The sequence below is a fragment of the Lutjanus erythropterus genome, chromosome 1, assembly GCF_056507025.1.
Source record: "Lutjanus erythropterus isolate fLutEry1 chromosome 1, fLutEry1.hap2, whole genome shotgun sequence".
Classification (NCBI taxonomy): domain Eukaryota; kingdom Metazoa; phylum Chordata; class Actinopteri; order Lutjaniformes; family Lutjanidae; genus Lutjanus; species Lutjanus erythropterus.
In genome coordinates, this window is record NC_139317.1 from 28372446 (window position 1) to 28391323 (window position 18878).

At 38.6% G+C, this 18878-nt stretch overlaps 4 protein-coding genes across 4 annotated transcripts in view; 3 read left to right on the top strand and 1 right to left on the bottom strand.

Moving 5' to 3' along the window:
- The window catches only part of hk1 (hexokinase 1), a 29444-nt gene extending 25871 nt beyond the window's left edge, over nucleotides 1–3573 (top strand). Inside the window, exon 21 of the mRNA XM_084718772.1 lies at nucleotides 1616–3573. Within this exon, the coding sequence (XP_084574898.1) occupies nucleotides 1616–1763 (148 nt within the window). The 3' untranslated portion in view covers nucleotides 1764–3573. The remainder of the gene's footprint in view (nucleotides 1–1615) is intronic.
- The window catches only part of LOC146333046 (hexokinase HKDC1-like), a 93912-nt gene that overhangs the window by 46087 nt on the left and 28947 nt on the right, over nucleotides 1–18878 (top strand). The window lies entirely within an intron of this gene.
- tacr2 (tachykinin receptor 2) lies at nucleotides 5630–13282 on the bottom strand. Its single transcript, XM_084718749.1, has 8 exons — nucleotides 13016–13282; nucleotides 12095–12247; nucleotides 10827–11122; nucleotides 7542–7736; nucleotides 6950–7100; nucleotides 6327–6446; nucleotides 6163–6239; nucleotides 5630–6084 (listed from the first exon to the last, which is right to left on the bottom strand). Exons 2-8 carry the CDS (start codon nucleotides 12227–12229, stop codon nucleotides 5748–5750), a joined length of 1311 nt encoding a protein of 436 aa, XP_084574875.1. The 5' UTR covers nucleotides 12230–12247; nucleotides 13016–13282; the 3' UTR covers nucleotides 5630–5747.
- tspan15 (tetraspanin 15) overlaps nucleotides 18087–18878 on the top strand; it is a 42670-nt gene continuing 41878 nt past the window's right edge. The window contains exon 1 of the mRNA XM_084718760.1: nucleotides 18087–18263. Within this exon, the coding sequence (XP_084574886.1) occupies nucleotides 18174–18263 (90 nt within the window). The 5' untranslated portion in view covers nucleotides 18087–18173. The remainder of the gene's footprint in view (nucleotides 18264–18878) is intronic.

Sequence of the window (18878 nt, forward strand, 5' to 3'; positions counted from 1 at the left end):
TGGAACCACACACGTCAATATAGTGACTTTTCCAAAAAAATTAAACTCCTTAGTCTTTAATACACACATGAGTCTGGAGACACATGAGTGTAAAGTGGTGGAGACATACAACTTAGAGGCAGTAATTCTAGTTTTATGTTTTAGTACAGCTAATGACACCTTAATTACATACCTACGCTGAAGACAAGCAAATACACATAAAGGCAGGTTCCACAAGTTGTGGACAACTATGATGAGAAGAGCTGCAGGCTGACAGATTTCCCTCTGCATTGTTGATGTTGAAGGAAGGAAACTGACTGTATCAGACTTGTTTTCTTCCCTATATTGTTGTATTTTACCAAATGATAACAGCATGGGTATTAATTTATACCAAAATCCTACAGCCCATTCTTGTATGTTTTAGAGCTTTAACTAACGATTATTTTCATTATCAATTCATCAGCCGATCATTTTCATGATTAAGTGTTTAGTCTATAAAATCTAAATTATTAAAATGCTCATAATAATTTTGCACAGCCCAAAGTGGCAACTTCAGATTGCTTCTTTTAGTCTAAAACTCCTCATATACTCTCATAAATGTTTGACATTTGTGCTCAAAAAAATACCAAAATCATTAATCATAATAGTTTGCTACTAATTTTCTTTTGATTGACTGATCAAATAATTCACTAATCATTGAAGCTCTGTTGCATTTACATTTACAAGATGGTTAAAGCTAAATGCAACAGGTTCTGTGCACTAATTTAATTTAACAACGAGTAAATGTTCAGAAACTGATGATCCATTAAGTGTTAAATCATAAAACAGTTTCTTGTTCATTTCATTAATACTGAGCTCAATAGTGTAGAGTTCCTCTCATGCATTATTGCATGCAGATCATGCTGAGTCATGCTTTAGTTAGGATCTTATTAAGTACGTTATGTGTTGACAGTTGCACAGTAAAAGAAACCAGAAATCACTCCCTCAACCTCCTTTTTTTTCATGTCAGTCATAGACAAATTGGCTTTGTCCTTTTACTGTGACCAGCAAGACCATTCACGATAAGCTAACATAACCAGTGGAGCCTGTCTGTTATTGAGGCAGCTTTTACCACTTGCAAACTGTTGTTTAACTTGTTAAACATGTATCCAGAGGTGGGACCAAGTCATTGTTTTGCAAGTCACAAGTAAGTCTCAGGTCTTTGCACTGAAGTTCCAAGTCCTAAACTTTGAGTTTTGTGTCCTAAACAAGTCGTAATGCGCTCTTCACCAAATGATGTAAACAAAATTATCTTTGGTATCATTTTTTCTGACTGGAGCTCAGTAACATAATGTTAGTTCTTCATGGTTCTTTCTAGCAACTTGATTGGATGAACAAAGTAAATCTTGGGGATTAAGTGTTGACTTACTGGGAATGAATAGTGTTAATGTGAAGGGATTCAGTAAATGAAGGGAAATTAATTAATTTGTGGCACACTTTTTAGATAACATACTTTCCAATATTTGGGCTTCTGGGAAGGTATCAAGGTATCAAGCATCCTCTCAAAGTTACATTTAAGCTGTCTCTGTTTTTCTATTTGGTTCAGTGTTTGTTATTTCACTCTTTAACGTTATGTCAAATCATTTTCTCTGTCCAGCTTCTCCAGGATCATGCAGCAGACGGTAAACGAACTGGCTCCTCAGTGTAATGTCAACTTCCTGCTGTCAGAGGACGGCAGCGGGAAAGGAGCAGCACTGATCACAGCCGTGGGCTGCCGGCTCAGACAGGAGCTGAACAGCAAATAGAAAACATCTCTCCTGTCTCACTGTTGTCTACCCACTTGTCTAGGTCCGCCCTCTCTCCTGCCCCTCTGTTCTCCCCTCTTGTCTCTCTGTTTCTCCTGAATCAAAACCAATCCAGTCAACGTGTCATGCTCCAGTTGCTGCTTTAGCCCGTCTACGTGAATGAGAGAGAGGATATAGCTTTCTCTGCTGTAGCAGAGAGTCAGGCACTATGTTGTAGTTAGAATATGTTTGATTAACCATTGTGACAATACCCAGACTCTTACGGGTTGTGCAGTTTCATGCTTTTTGAGGTAAAACTTATCATAGAGATAAAACACACACATTCTACTCCCGTTGAGACATGTGCAGGGCAGAAAAGAGTCCACACACTCCTGTAGCACTCCCATGAGCTGTGTTTCATCGCCATCTGGAGGATTCCTCTGATAACTGCAGTCTGGTACAATATACCAAGTGCAACAAAAAGCTTTGCAGAAAAATGTTTATCCTTGCAACAAAGTCAGAAGATGCAGGGACATAAAAAACACTGTTTCAGACCAAAGTCATCTAAGTGTGTCTGCTGTCTGCTGTACTGTCTGCTGTCTGTACAACAAGACATAAAAGGGATATGACGTGATGTATAAATGTGTGTAATGAGATGAAAGGGAATATTTTTTGCTTTAAAGTTTTTAATATCGTACCCAGATATAATACAAGATGTTATACATACATTGTTGCTATTTATTTTATTTTTATATTGGGAGGTCTTTAAAAATGTTACTGTTGCAATTACGAGGCACACCATTGTTAAAGTCCTCTCAGACGGTCTCTGTCCTGTCTTGTAGGTCTTAATAAACCATATCAGGGCAGAGATGTGACACAGGGGAGACTTTTACTATGCTAGATTTGCAGGGAAAGCCATGCCAGCTTCGTGCTCGCTGAATGTGCAGATTTGGATTAATAATTTATGACAACAATCTTATTCTACTCTAATGTGCTCTACTGTAAAATATGTCCAAAGAGCACTTGTATTTTACTAAGTAGAAATCCTGCTGTTGGTACTAATCACAGCTGCTGATAAGTTGTTATTGTCTTAAGAAGTGCTGGCTATCCTCATCATCACAATGAGACTCGCCAGTTACTTAGCAACAGCCATGAAACACGAATGTGGTGCTAACATGGATGCCAGTGGAACAACAATGGCCAAACTGTGTGAAGAGTATTACAGTAGCTTAAACATTTTGAAAATGAAGCATATCCCTGTGCTCACTCACTGTACTCCACATGCTCCTAGACTCAGGAGGGTGTTGAAGTGAACTACTGAATGGCCCATTAAATTCATGCAGTCGTGCATATTTATTTTTCTCTTTAATAAAATCAAATAATCCAATGGTGGCCATTAATGATCATGATCATCATTGGAACACTGGTGGATTTGTTCACATGTATTTTTCTGAGACATATGTACATTATAGAGGCTGGCCTTTGTTTTTTTTAATCTTAGACTATACACAGTTTTTGAAATCCAGGGCAGTTGTACATTGAAATTGGCTCTTTGAGATGCTACAGCACATTTACTGCCATCACAGTTATTATCCTGGCTTGTGGGGATAAATTAGCACAAACCCAATCTGAAGCTAAACTGCCAGGATAAAGAGGACCAGCCTCTTCCACAGGTCTTAATCCACCCTGATTTTAGTAGTCAGTCTGAAAGCCAGCTCCGCATCATACGGACTCTTAAATTTCTTTGCTTCTGTTCACCCAGACTGTATCTGTCCACCACTGTCAATCAGCAATCAATCACTAAATAAAGAAAAACCTGTGTCAATCTGAAGTTGAAGTTTCTTGCACCAGAGATTTTGCTTTCATGTATGTATAGATTCTCTTGAGTGGTGTTGTTATAGTGTGTTCAAAGATCACTGTTCTATAAAAAATCATCTTCCTCTGTAGCCATCCTCTCCATAAAGTTGTCAGATTATAGTTATAATAACAATATGAGCCTGTTGGTGGTAAATACAAGCAGCTGTAGTGAGCTTTGACTGTGTGCAGTTACCCATTGGGATTAAATTGCAGCCCATTTTGTGGCTCTAACTCAATACTGGACCCAGTTTCAAAAGTTTGGTGTCCCATCATTAATGTAAACACAAAACCATGGGAAAATAGGGTCCAGGTTGAAGAATACCTTAGTTACCCATCAAGGAAAAAGACTGGGAAGCACTGATCCCTGGGTCCACCAATGGTGTCAAGAATTCAACTGAAGGACTCCTGCATACACATACACATACACATACCGTCACATTTATTAAACATATCAACATTTTTTTTAGGCCACAGTCACCTGTTTTGTGTCGACAGCAGATACAGATTTTTCACGGTGTCAGTATGTGTTTTAAATGACAAAACATTACAAGGAATGAAAAAGTTTTCTTTACATTCTGAAATGTTAACAGGCTACACTATTTACAACATCATGACCCCACTGTACGTGTGCAGTAAATCCCTTATTTACATTTCCACTTAATCAGCATATTTTACATTAATATACTCAATAGATCACGATGTTACATTTCACGTCAGATTCTTCTAGCAGCACTTTGATTTCTTAATCTCACACTGACCATAAAAAAGTTACAGTTGTAAGAACCAGTGAAATTACAATATATAAGAAACACACCGTGTGAATGCACACTGTGAGATATATGTTAAAGGAATACTTCTGTACAGTAACAGATACATGGAAACTATATAAATAACGACAAGGGGGATCCAGCAAATACAGTGAAATAAATTCAAGGCTGATTTTCCTTATAAAATGTACTTTATGTCAGTGTTGATGTCTTTAAGGCGCAGGAGGAGGTCCCCTCACTGCTACTAAAACTTTCTTGATAGGTAGTGATTATGCTTCATACAGCATCTTCTACCTTGTGTTCAAAAAATGTTGAGTATATCCTCACTCCAGTCAGTCCATAGAGGTCTTTCTGCTCCCATAAACTCACACAGTCATGAGTATGTTACCTCATAAGACACAGTCATGTCATTATTCTACCAAATCATCTTGCGTGAGACACACTGAGGTGTTTGACTGCAGCCAAAGTTATTTCAGGTCACTGGTGAGAAAAAAAAATCTTTTAACTGCTGAATGTTTTCCACAGGCCGTCTCAGGTTCAAATACTTTAACTGATCTGCTTAGCTGCAGAGAAGTCGTGAAACACTTAATTGCCAATCCCAAACTGTAGCAGCTAACATGAACTTTGGACCTAACTTTAAATGCTATCAAGATTGAAAATACCTTTTTCTTTCCAATAAACTAAATTGCCAGTGAATGACTCTACTTATCATTTACTTGCATTAGGTTTGGAGAGGAGAAAAAGAAGCAAAAAAGCAAATGTCCCTTTGAGAAAAATCCCTAAAAATCATAATAAAAGAAGTCCTTTGGCCAGGGCAGTAAAAAAAAACACACAAAGAAAACATATAAAAACAACAGTATTAAGGCTTAGTGCTGATGCCAGTGGAGTGTTCATCTGTTATAAGCACTTGAAAACCAGAAGCCACAGATAAAAACTCTACAGTAACACAACAACATCCACAGTTCACAACCTTACTCCAAAGGAAAAAGTGAAAAAAGTGTCAGAAGTAGGAATGACGAAGAGGAGGAAGAGCCTAAGTAAAAACAAATGAATGATGCACAGATTTATCCTCACTTTCCCACTAACAGTAAGCATACACCTCTCGTGTCAAGTAGTTTCTTCTATTTATAAGTGTGTTTTCACATGTTCATATGACCACTTTGGCAAAACATCCATCAGCTTGATAGTCACATTCATTCATACACCTCTGTGAGAGAAATGTTAATGATCCAGAGTCTCTTTTTCTTTTCTTTCTTTTTTTCCATGTGGTTGAGTGTCATCCTTGTGGTTCTCCTCTATCTTTACTGGCTGCAGTTTTTTTCCAGTCAGGTGCGGTTATAAACAAACCCTGTTCCCGTCTCATCATGATTACCTTCAGTCATCAGTGGTTGTGCTGCACAAGTCTGGCAGTTGAGGATTTTGTATCGTTCAGCTTCTTCACTGCATGCGAGTTCTGTGCGCTGTATGTTTTTGATAACATCTGTTTTTTAAGCTGCATGCAGGCGTCTCTCTCCAAGTTCAGCTCAGAGCTGACGGCCACGCTCGGGTTGAAGGTACTGTTTGTTTTGATGGAGGTGTGTGTGTGCGCACTGTCTTTGCGGTGGCTGCGTGTCATGGTGACTCTGAAGGTGTGTGTGTGCTGCAGCTCCATCTTGTCCTCCTCGGACACGTTAATGAAGGGACACCAAGAGAACGCGTGACGGAAACCAGAACGAAACCTGCAGACAGAGGTGAAAATTTATTTTCTGCCTTCAGTTTTGGAATGGTGGGACTGTGGATGTGAAGGTGCCTTTTACCTTTGGTTTAGGCAGCAGTATATGATGGGGTTGTACATGGTCGAACTCATCGCCAGCCAGAATATGGCCAAATACACCTGGCAAGCAAAAGGAAACATGATACCGAGTAAATAAATAAATCAGACTAATAGGAACCAATAACAGGCAGGAGGGCAGCTGCTAACCTGTTGAATGTAATGTTCTTTATAGATGTCTCTGTTAAATGTTCCCAGTATGAAGTAGATGTGATAGGGCAACCAGCACAGGGCAAAGGTCACCACCACGACAACCATCATCTTCACCACCTAAAACAAGAGGGACACAGAGAGGAAAAGTGAGACAAAACTTTAAATTACAGTTTAATATCACATTGTTCAGTTCTAATAAGCTAAACCCAGGTCATAAAATGTTATCATTTTGATAAAAGACAGCAGCCACATTGATATGGAATAGTAGGATAAACACAGGTGTTACCAATGATATGAATTAAGGTCCCATTCCATGTAGTGTACAAAGGCCTTTCCAGTGAGTCAACATGCACAACAGCAGCTCCCTGACCCTGAACGCAAGACTACTTAGTGTCATCGGTAACACCTGTGTTTACCTCACTATTTCATGTCAAAATGGCCGCTGCGAGAAACGGTTGTGTCTAGAACAGAACCATAGATTTGCAAAACTCTTGTGAGATTTAGATGACTTGTGCACATTTTACTCATGTTTTAATAATGTGAAAAGGCTGTGGTTAGGAGCAGACTTATTAATAGTCCACACTTATGGTTTTGGGGGTAAAAAATAAAAAGGGTGTGACCTTTCTTTTGGCTGTTATCTGGTTGTGGTAGTGGTCTGTTGCCTCTCCAGGGATGTGCCCACCCCACAGCGATCGTCCAACCAAACTGTAGGTCACCAGCATCACCAGCAGAGGGAACAAGTAGATCAGCAATATCACTGCAAACTGGTAACTGCAGAAGAAAAGGGAGAGAGAAAAGCTGGTAACCCATGGTCATCATTTAACAAATGCAGTATAATTAGAAAGGGTATAACATGAATTATTGATAAATAGTTGTTGATGGTATCAGATATTGTGAGGCTGTGAGCTCACATTTTTAAGGGTCCCTCTGGTTTGTATTGTGTACATCATCTGTCAACATACTTTACTATCTCCATTTATTGACATTGAAAAATGAAGACATAATTTCTTCTAAAATTGTAAAACAAAACAAAACAAATCCTTTTATAAACACCCTTTATAAAAGTGACAAAGTCATTGGTAAATGGGTTTTTCTCACACAGGTGTTACACAGTTCTTGAAAAAAGATAACCTTTACATAATTGTTCTGCCTTACTGTAAGCGTCACAGTCTGTCTTTATATCTGTATATTTTATTAATGTTGTTCTTTGACCTTAGTTGATGTGTTCCTCCATAATCATCAGGCCAGTCGACCATGCAGACAGTTCTGGGGTAGTAAAACCTTGTCACGCTGTAGTAGCACTGAGGGAAAGCCAGTGCAACGGCTACAATCCAAATCAGAGCAATCACAACCTTCGTAGAGGTGGAGGAGAGGCGGGGCTTCAGAGGGTGGATGATGGCCATGTACCTGAGAGAACGGGTAAGAAGGTTCAGTCATTTATATCTCGTTTTTACACATCTAATGTTTAACCCACAGTAGACCAGCACAATTAATCACAACATAATATGGCCAGGAGCAATATCAGAATCACTGGTGTTTTAATTTTTTGATAAGGGTAAAATGTGTGACAAAACAACACTGTAATGAAGAACTGTAGTGCTGCAGAGATATCCAGGCTTCAAATCTTCACCATATCATGCAGACCTAATTCACAGAAACATGAAGAAATCAGAGTGACTCTATGAAGGCTTTGTGGGCATGTGTGCCAAAAACAGTTAAAACACAAGCTCCTTTCAATGAGAAAATCTACCAGTCTTACTCCTTCTTGCATGTCTGTGTGATAGAAACAGAATTCAGTGTCCTGACAAACAACTTACTCAGACAGATGTCTTTATCATCAAATAGAGTATATCTCTATCTGTCATAATAATTTTATGGAGTTAGATGAAGCATTTAATTAAGTAAATTAAATTTCAAAAGTGAACGGCTGAATAATGAAACAGATTTATTAATCACAGTGAATATATATAAGATAAACAATTATGGATAAAAGCTAATATATTCATTTGCATATCTGATTTGGACAAACAAGAAGCTTTTATGCATGAGGGTGTAAAATGTACTATATTACTGTATGAAATATATAACAAATAGTGCCCCCTGGTGTATCAAACTATGTTTAATTATGTTTCACAGTTCATCTGTGTAAGTAACTGTTTTCTGCTGCTGCTGCTGCAGCTGATAACACCAAAGAAAAGTGATGATTCCACAAATTGGAAACTAATGAGCAGGAATTATTGAGTTATAAGCAGATTTTACACCTGATCCGATCTTAGCATATGGCTCATTCATCACTGCTTCTGTCCTGAGACCCAGAGAGAGTCATATACATATCAAGTACACACACAAGAAAATAATAAAACTCTCTCATATGGAACAGTTGTTCCATATGAGAGAGTTTTATTATGCAGTTGCATTGTAGTGTACATACAGTTATGAGTTCATTGGGTGCACCTGTTTTATCAAAAGCAGTCAAATACAGCAGCACTGCGATAAATCCTGTCTTTATTCAGTTTATAATGTTCAGTTTGTGTTGACATGGTCATTTTGAGGTCATAATTAGTGATGTTGTTGTACTGTATTCTGCATTATATTCTGTACCACTCATGTTTGTAAATGTACATGTGTTGTACAGTGTAACTCAGTATACAGTGTATATATCATGTTATACAGCACAGTTTCAGACTGAGAACAGATGCAGACCAGTGATGCTCCAGTGAGCATTAATGACATCTGTATCTCTGCTGCTTGATGACCCACATCTCCTTCATGCAGCATTTTCCTCTGTATTAGGTGAACAGTTGGTGCAGCTGATGATGTTAAGTAATAAATCCTAATGAACGGTGATTTCACAAGGAGTTGCTTTTCAACACCAAATGACAAATCACTAACTGACAAAGGAGCTTTGAATATAGTCAGTGAAAAATGAACTGATGAATAATATTAATTTGGTCAGCCAGTATCTGCCATTACAAAAAACAAAATATATGGGATGAAGTACTTTTGATGATGTTCTGTATTCACCAACCTCTCTGTTAACCAGATTTAGAAACCATAATTGAAATACATAAAGACATAAATGTTAATATATTGCATATAATGCAGTAATGTAGCAGTTAAGAGGGTTATTTGCAAATACAACTTTGTTACTGAAATGCTGAGTTGACTGTTTCAGTAAGTTGTCATCCATTCCTTTTTGACTCTGTGCATAGCTAATGCAGCTCCTAAATGGGATCAGTCATCTCATTAGTGTCTAACTGCTGGTACAAAACTGTTTCTTAACTGCTGACTTGTTCATTGTAATGGCGATTTGGATGAGAGCTTCAGCTCAAAGGGAAAATTCACTACTTTTTATGTGGATGTCCAGTCAGTGTAGATGGTAAATGTAGTCAGTTGAAGCAATAAATCCTTCAGTGTGTGATATACTGAGTGAGAAACCTGAGTGATAACGCTGCAAAATCTGTTTCTTCCTGCATCCTGGGTAGCCAAGGGAAATGTTAGGTGAGTACTTTTTGTCACCAACAAAGTAAGAGCCATAGGCTAGTGTGTTGACAGGGTGACATGGGCATGGATGAGAGCGACCTGTCTGAGCACCTTGGTCTTGTGTTATGTCACAGCCTCTTTTGGGTTGAAAAAAAGAAAAAAAAAAACTGCACTAATTTGACTGGCAACTGATTCTAACTTTCTGAGGTTTCTATGCTGGTCTCACTCCTTAGCCAGTTTTAATACATGAAATTAGAGAACTGTATTAGTGTTAGCTACCAGGAGCCTAAATCCTACAGTAAGATATGTCTTTGCCAATCAATTCCATAGAAAAATTAAAGAAATAGGGGTCTATTCAGTCTGCCTCCCTCAAAGTATATGAATCTGATGTATACAACTACTACTGTCACTTTTTATATTTCTTAAAGTACTTTATTTTGCTGTTTTGGTAGTGTTGAACCAAATTAAATTCTAAAAGCAGGTGCTTTATCTTAGGGCTTTATTTTTTCACAGTAAATACTTAAGTTCCACCATCACTACGACTCTTTTCTGATTCACTTTGATCTACAGACACAATTGGCACACATGTCATTTACTCAGTAACATACTTAACTAACCTGTAAGTGTTTGCCACAGACACACATACTGACTGGCTGCTTTTATGGTGCTTGTTTTCACCCAAAGGGCGGTGTGGTCATTCTCAAGACAAGGACAAAACCTATGGCTGCTCTCATCCATGGGCATCAGAAGCTTGCGCTCAATCCATTCTTATACATGTGGGCACTGCCAGCACAGTTCTGCAAGCAAGGGGAACTCAGCTTTCTTGGTCAGTATAGCACGAACTGAGGAATTTATTGCATCACTTTAACATCAACACTGATCGGACATCCACATTAAAAGTGGCAAATTTTACCTTTCACTGTGATGTAATTATGCTTTCAGAAACACTGAACTGTTGCAGTAAAATTTCACACAATACGGTTCTTGCACAGCTCGGAAAGAGAACTGTCTCACCTGTCCACTGCGATGGCAGCCATTGAGTATATGGATGAGAACATGGCTGTGATGGGGAAGAAGTTCTGAAATCTGCAGTAGCCGAGGCCAAAGTACCAGTCGTTGTGAAGAGCATAGACAAAGTTGAAAAGAGTGTTGAAGGTTGCCATGGAAACATCAGAGAAGGCCAGGTTGACGATGAAGTAGTTGGTGACAGTCCTCATGCGTCTGTGAGCGAGAATAATCCAGATCACTGTGACGTTCCCCGTGATGGACACCAGGATGATGAGGGAGTAGGCTATAGCCCACAGAGCCACCTGAGAGGAGAGGAGAGGAGAGGAGAGGAGAGGAGAGGAGAGGAGAGGAGAGGAGAGGAGAGGAGAGGAGAGGAGAGGAGAGGATTGTAAATTCCCCAAAAGACTTAATTTATTAACCTAGTCTAGTTTGGTAATTGATGTACATATTGTACAAAAAAATAGAGCCCAAGCAAAACTGGATTTTAGGGGCAAATGCCGATATTGGGATAAAAAAAACCACTGATATCTGACATATAACACAAATAGAACAATATATTTAACTTGAATTAAGAAAGAAAGAAAGATGAAATGTACTTAAAATTCTGCCTAAAAGAATTAAAACTCTGTGCATTATATTCTATAAAATAACGTTTTAATATTGGCACATAGTGTACAACATATATGGCAATACTAATATAGTTGTAATAGGCTGATATTGGCCATTAATACTGGGTAGCTGATATATCTGTCTAGCAAAACACATCAGTTTCCTACAAAGAGAAGAGCTGCACTGTATCAGATTTAACTACTCATTAATTTCCATCTGCAGTCATGTAGGTAGACAGAAACTAATGCAATGAATACAACTAAGGTTCAAAACATAACATGAATACTGTAAGTCAGTGGTCTCATTATACGATGAATCAGTTAGAGCACAGGAACAAAAAAAAATTGACATTTGACATTTTGAGGATAATCCAATTTTCTTCTTACACTCAAATGAATAATTAAAAAAATAATTGATTAGTTGTCAACTATTAAATTAATAACCAACTATTTTGATTCAGTTAATCAGTTTGAGTAAGAAAAAAAGATCAAATTATCTGACTTTAGCTCCTTAAATGTGATTATCTTCTAGTTTCTTTACTCCTCTGCGACAGTTAACTTAATATCTTTGGCCTAATCTCATTTATCAAAGATTTCTCTTAATGCTTCCTGGCTGTTTGATGTACCTTCCCCGTATTGAACCAGTTTAATTTCAGGCTCTCCCACCTGCCAGTCGGGCTGCTGGAACTGATTCCCAGTCGTCTCGTTTCCATCGTCCAGCCAGTCGGCGGTCACTGAGAACGGGAATGAAGTGGCCTCCATGTCTCGTTCAATGTGTTGAATAAAACCCTCGGCGTCCATATTCTTCTCCCTGTTCACCTGCCGACAGAAACTTTATAAATGAATGCGCGCTACGCGTCATGCGTAATGAGCCATAAGGAGCCATCGTTACTTAGATATTCAAATAAACATGTCCTTGTACTGTTTTCTTCCCTGTCTCGTGTTGGAAATATACAATATATAAATATAGATGTTTTAATGTATTTACAGTAAGTCATATAACTTCTTATGAGCGATAATTTTTTTCATTCCTTCTCACAGGTTGAAGGCAATGATACTAGAGTAACTCAAAATATATCTTAATTTGGAAAAATGTCATGCATGTTCTGATTGAATTGTAGTTTTGTTTTGGATTGCAGGACTCATTTTAATATTTTTATGCCTTCAGATTTAAAGCAATCATATCAGGTGTTGAATTACACTGTGAGAGCACGTGGCGGCTGAGTTAATAATCATACATCATATCACTATGATGGCAAGTTCCACAGTCTACTGATAGCCCAATCTTCGTAGCTCATGTTAGTTTTAATAAAAGATTTCCTTGTGCGTTATAACGCTTACTGCGCTTGATTTTAATTCACATTTGATTGAAACGATGCTTTAATAATTTACTAAAACAAAATACTTCCAACAGCGAACATGTATTGCGGGCAGAAACACACAGAAACACAAAATTTCTTTGGCTGCAGAAAGCGCAACAGCCCTCAGCATTAAGTGATGAAGTGAAGCACTGGATGGCACCACTGAAGTATGTTCTCCACAAAAAAGATAAATTCTCTCTCAGATTTCTACTTTCATTTTGCTTACCTCTCAAATTAAGCGGCTGTTGTCAGTTTTAACATCAGTTTGTCCGATCCATGGTTATTAATGTCCGAAAATTAGACTCCCTCTGCGTAATGGACATCCCGGTCCATCCGAATAATCCATCACCACATCTAAAGACATCTCTACTCTTTCTCTAACACACATATATACACACTCTTTCTCTCTCCTGGAATGTGTAACGAGCTGATTACATTTCCAGTACGAGCTGCTGAGAGTGACGGAGACGCACAGGCAGGCAGGCACGCGACTGTGCGCGTGGAGCTGCGCCAACTCCAAGCGCAGAGAGAGACCGATAGAGAGAGAGAGAGGGGGAGAGGAGAGAGAGAGAGAGAGAGAGAGAGAGAGAGAGAGAGAGAGAGAGAGAGAGAGAGAGAGAGAGAGAGAGAGAGAGAGATGAATGAAAAGCGGAAACAGAATGGACAGCTCTGACCTGCGCTCTGATTTGCTGGATTAGTTGTCACAGAAATATCTGTTGACATGTTTACGTAAAATATACAATGTGAGAAAAGTGATGTTGACTGTGCGTGACTCCATCTAACACAAGAGAGGTGAGTAAAGTATATGTGAAACAGACACCTACCAGAGAGTGAGATGCTGGGAGGAAAAAGTCTGACTGGATGGGGAATGAGAAAGAAACATTAACAGCGAATACCAACTTCTGCCCTCCATTCAGAGGCCCTCCATTTAAATGCAATAGGCTGAAGCTTTCTTTTATGCATAGTTGCATGTATAGTTGTTTGTTTCTTTTCTTTTCTTTTTGTATAGCATTGTCTCCTCTTCAATCATATCGTATATCATATTGTATCGTACCCTGTCTTGTCCTGTCCTATCCTGTTTATTTTCTTTTCTTTTTGTATTGCATCATATCATTTTCTGCCCTATCCAGTATTGCATCATATCATATCGTACATTTCCTATAGTGTATCATATCCTATATTGTATCATATCACACTGAATAGTATTGTATCCTACCTTATCTTATTCAATCCTGTACTGTATGGTATGGTATATTGTATTGCATCACATTGCATCATATTGTATCATACCATATCATATCAAACCATGTCGTATCCTATAGAATAGTATTGTATCCTATCCTAGCCTAACCTGTATCCTATTGTATCATATTGTATTCTATCCTATCCTTTCCACTCTGTGTGTGCAGCTCTAGATGCACCTGAACTCTCCACTTCATCAGTTAAATGCTTCTTTAATGGAGTTCATATAAACTTCCATGAATACTATATAAAATAATGTGTGTTTTTTTTTAAATACAAAAACTCTTTTGGTCGATACTTGTGGTTGTGTTCAGCCTGTGTCTCCAGTACAGTGGAGGTTCTGTAAACCACAATCAATATCTGCAGTTACTCAGGATTGAGTGACATTGTCCTCCTGATGTGGTCCTTTATGTGGGTTTTGACATGGTTGCTGAGGTCAAACTTTACTGCAGTGTGGATATGGATTTTTGACGCTGCTGCTGTTGGGAGGTGACTTTTCTTTGATGAATCTCTTTATTTTCCATCTCTCCATTCTTTGTTGTTGTCTTTTGATCCAAGTGCCTCCAGGTGATGGTGACGATGTGCATCTTTTTGAGGTAGTGCTTGATGATGTTCTTGGACCTCACAATCAGCATCGCTACAATATTCTTTATCAATTCTATGCTGGTCACACTCCTTTGATAACCTTGGTTTATCAGTGAAAAGCAGAGTGACACTTTTGTTAGCTGAAATAAATGAGGGGCTTACTACACTTTGAGAATTTATCTGAGATGAACAGAAGAGGCTCTGGAGCTGAAAATAAGGCTGATCACCAATACTGAAGTACTCGCCCTGCCTTTGCAGTTGTTTTAAAAAACTGCTCCTGACTACTTCTAGTTAGAGCTGTGGCATCTGAAACATGATAAAACACTTAAATGTCTCCCCAGAGGTCATTTGACTCAGTGTTTATGTGCTGCTGGTTTAAAACTGTGAACATAAATAAGGGTATTAAAGTTGTGTATGTAAAAGTGGATAAACACAGGACACTTGGGCAGTGTCTTGGTATTGTCCTGGTATTTAATCATGCACTGCATGTATGTATTGTGTGTGTGTGTGCGTGTGCGTGTGTGTGTGTGTGTGTGTGTGTGTGTGTGTGTGTGAGTGTGTGTGTGTGTGTGTGTGTGTGTGTGTGTGTGTGTGTGTGTGTGTATAAAAAGAGATATACCATATAAACATGTACTTTTTAACCCTGTCACTTATCACAGTTGCCACTAAATACAGTGTTTACATTTCTAGAATGTAGTAAGGTGATGTTTGATCATTGGTTCGTGTTTCTCCTTGAAATCAAAGAAACAAAGAGCTCTGCAATGTAAACACCACATAGTCTGTGATATTAGCTTTGTGCTTTCAATGTACGATGTTTTCTATGCTTCTCTTTCTTACTGTTACATATTTTCTTGTGCTCTTTGTGTTTTCTCCTCTCTCTCAGGGGAAATCTGCTCTGCATGTTTGCACAGAAAAGAACGAATGGTGGTAGAGCCTGCTGACTTCAGCTGAACTCACTCTGTCTTCTCTCTGTTGTGTGTGTACAGTATGCACTGCATATGTGTACTTTCACATGCTCACAAGTCCTCATTGGCTGCCAGGGCCCGGTGAAGGGCACACTGAAGGGTACAGGCAGGAGAATGAAAACTTTCTATCAAGCTGGTCGAACAGTACTTACAGAGTGAGGTCTCCTGGGTGAATATGACCCTGAGGCAGTGTAGAGGGAGGAATAACAGCAGTGATTATTATCCAGGGCCTGAAACTAATGAGAGAGGGATGAAACACATCCACCTTGAATTAGAACAGACAAATGGCTTCATTGACTCACACTGCCTCATATCTTCTGTTAAATGTTGCGCCTGAACACATCTTCATCTTACTGCTGCATGAATATTTTACACATACTAATGGGCCACTAGTCTGTGTTCATAGTCCGAAAATACCACGAACAACAGCCATTTTATGCCAAAGTGATTGTGGTTAAAAAATATGTCTCAGAATACAAATTAAAAATGATAAAACCTGAAACATTTCAGGTTTACTTTTTTCTTTATTTTGTATTGTTGTTGTCATCCCAAGTTCTTTTGCTTGTGGGAGAAGATAAGAAAAGGCAGAGGTGATAAATAAGGAATAATAACAACTAACTGGGAGAAAATAGTGATTCACTTCACCGAGCAGCCAGTCAGGCAGCTCGCTCTTGGGCACTGAACATGTTTTATCAGCTGAATGACTGCTGATAAGGGTGGACCAATGGTGCCGACTGTATACACTAAGCCCAAAGATAGCTGCCTGATGTTTTGGTGTATCTGGGCACTAAAACATCTTTTGTGTACCAAAGCTGTATATTCATAAGTGGCTCACAGTAGTCTTATCATTTAACACTTTTTCAAAAAATGATGTGTAGAAAAAAACTTAGTTTGCATTTGCATTTTTGATGCAGTATATTTTGTGGGAGGTCTTTAATTGATTGATTTTACCCATTAAAGATGGTCCACATTTCAGCAGGTTCTCTGAAGGATTCATGGACAATGTTCTTATGATGACCCAGTCCCATCACATCACAGCAGGGGTGTTCAGTATGGTCTCTCTGCTGTGCTGTACCTCACCACAGGGGGGCAGAGTTACATGTTTTGAGTTACTGTGTAATGTAACGGATAATATGATAATTAATTGCTATACTAGACCAAAGAAAATTTACATTACGGTCAAAAAGGCCTTGCATGTTCCTGCCATAATTACACAGTTCACCATGGTATATCTGAGGATCATGCATTTTTCAAATTAATGTATCAGCGTCTCTTATACTGTAGATATTTATTCATTCAAGTTAGCTGGTAGGTCCATTTGTTTATATAAAGATAAATATGTTGTTTTTTTAAAAACTGTATCTACATGCAAATGCACATGATATTCTCAAAAGCACAGCTAATTTACATCCAAACAAAAATGTTCTGTTGTTTCTATGTGTCCATCACAAAAGGAGCAATTCTTATGATCTAGACCATATGAACATCTTAAAAAATTCTCCGGAAGGTTATATTTCATCATTTCTTGACAGAGGCTTTCTGCAGATTGCAAAAACTTGCAGTGCCTGATTTGTCTGTTCTGGGCTACTGTAGAAACATGGTGGTGCAACATGGCAGCCCTCATGAAAGAGGACTCTAAATATAAGAAATATATTATATATATATATATGATTTTCATTGGTGATTATACCCTGATGAAAAAATATTTTTGAATATTATATTAAGTTTCTGCCATTTTATGCTTTTCTTCTTGGCCAAACCTCTCTTGAAAAGGGGCTTATATCATACTTGCCAACCCTCCTGATTTCAGACTCCCAACTTCCATTACTCTCTCCCTATTTTTTTCCAGGACCACAAGTCTCCCTGATTTAAGAAAAAAAAATCCCATTTTTTTCCCTCCTTTCATCATCACAACCTGTTTCTGACACTGCACTATATGCACAAGCCCTACAACTACACTCTGTTAAAAGAATTCTGGTTTCTAAAGAACATTTTTAATGGAAAGGGGCATGTATTTTGTAAAATCTGCTGCGTGAATTTTATGTGAAAGAAAACTGATATTATTATATGCCAGAGATTTACCCAAGTTCACGCAAGAGGGATTACTTATTCTATATTATTTCCCAAGAATTAAAAGTAGTATTTCAGTAAAGTATTAAAGGTAATTATTTTATAGAGTTGCTAATGATTAATTAATGAACTGAATGAAAAAAATGAGTGTTGAACGATCTCTTAAAAATTTATCAAGGATTACTCAGTTAGCATGTTAGTTCTTCATTAGTTCATCATTCCTTCCACAGTAACTGCTCAATTTTTGTGTACCTTATTTAAAATTGTTACCGTATTAAACAGAGCCTCTGAAACACATTTTTTGTTTGTTTGTTTCGAAACCTCCCCATTTTTAAGGTCTCAACGTGATGAATGCTCTCATTTACAGTTTATTTCAGTACATGAACCTCCCATCCATCCGTGCGTCCTTCCACCGGTCCATCACGCTCCGCGCGCTCCAGGTGTGGTGACGATGACAACGCGGAAGTGTGTTGACAACAACGCAGGGAGCCGTTGAAGTCAACTGTCCCCCAGTCAGACACGATGTCTAACAACGATGAGATCCGATACTGTCACAGATTCTCCTACATTTGTCTCAAATTCCTCCTCTTCGCCTATTCCGTCATCTTCTGGGTGAGTAACGTCGTGATTATCGTTTGTGTGAAAGGAGCGTGCGATTTGTTTGCACAGATATCCCGGCTTGAGTGGGCAGACAGACGGGGCGTGTGTGTGTTTCAGCTGGGTCTGTGTATGTTGCTCAGCTTCTCAGAATAAAATCAGTGGCGAGAGAAATATTGAGATTCAAGATTTTAGCCCGTTTTCGAAATGTGCGTTCAGTTTTGTGATTTACAGCCTTGAAGCGACAGGTGTTGTACCTGTGGAGTAATGTTAGTCTGCAGCCTGTGACTGTAGTCTGTGTAGGTAACTATTGTGTGGCCACACCCTCCCCTGCGCACCTTTACCCTACTCTTACCTGCCTGATCCTCACTCGGTAAACACATCGAGAGAGCAAACAAAGAGCAAAAGAAAAGAGGAACACATTCAGGCTTTTTTTTTTTCTGGGAGATTCTATAAGCTGCTTTTGCATGTTTTGTTGTGTCCTGCTGTGGTCAGACTGCACCACAGCACGAGCCATGTCCGGGCCACCACATGACAGACCAGCAACATGTTTTCAGTAAATGAGAGATTGTGAAATGGCAGTGTTTAATTGCTCTAAATGACAGAGTTGATCCAGTAATTGTATTGTAC

What these genes read in the sequence shown, in the direction of transcription:
- tacr2 (XM_084718749.1), bottom strand. Translation starts at nt 12,229, where the DNA reads ATGGACGCCGAGGGTTTTATTCAACACATTGAACGAGACATGGAGGCC. An exon ending in AGATAACAGCCAAAAGAAAG is followed by an intron (nt 6,447 to 6,949) that starts GTCACACCCTTT and finishes CTCTTGTTTTAG; the next exon opens with GTGGTGAAGATGATGGTTGT. An exon ending in TACTGCTGCCTAAACCAAAG is followed by an intron (nt 6,085 to 6,162) that starts GTAAAAGGCACC and finishes CTCTGTCTGCAG; the next exon opens with GTTTCGTTCTGGTTTCCGTC.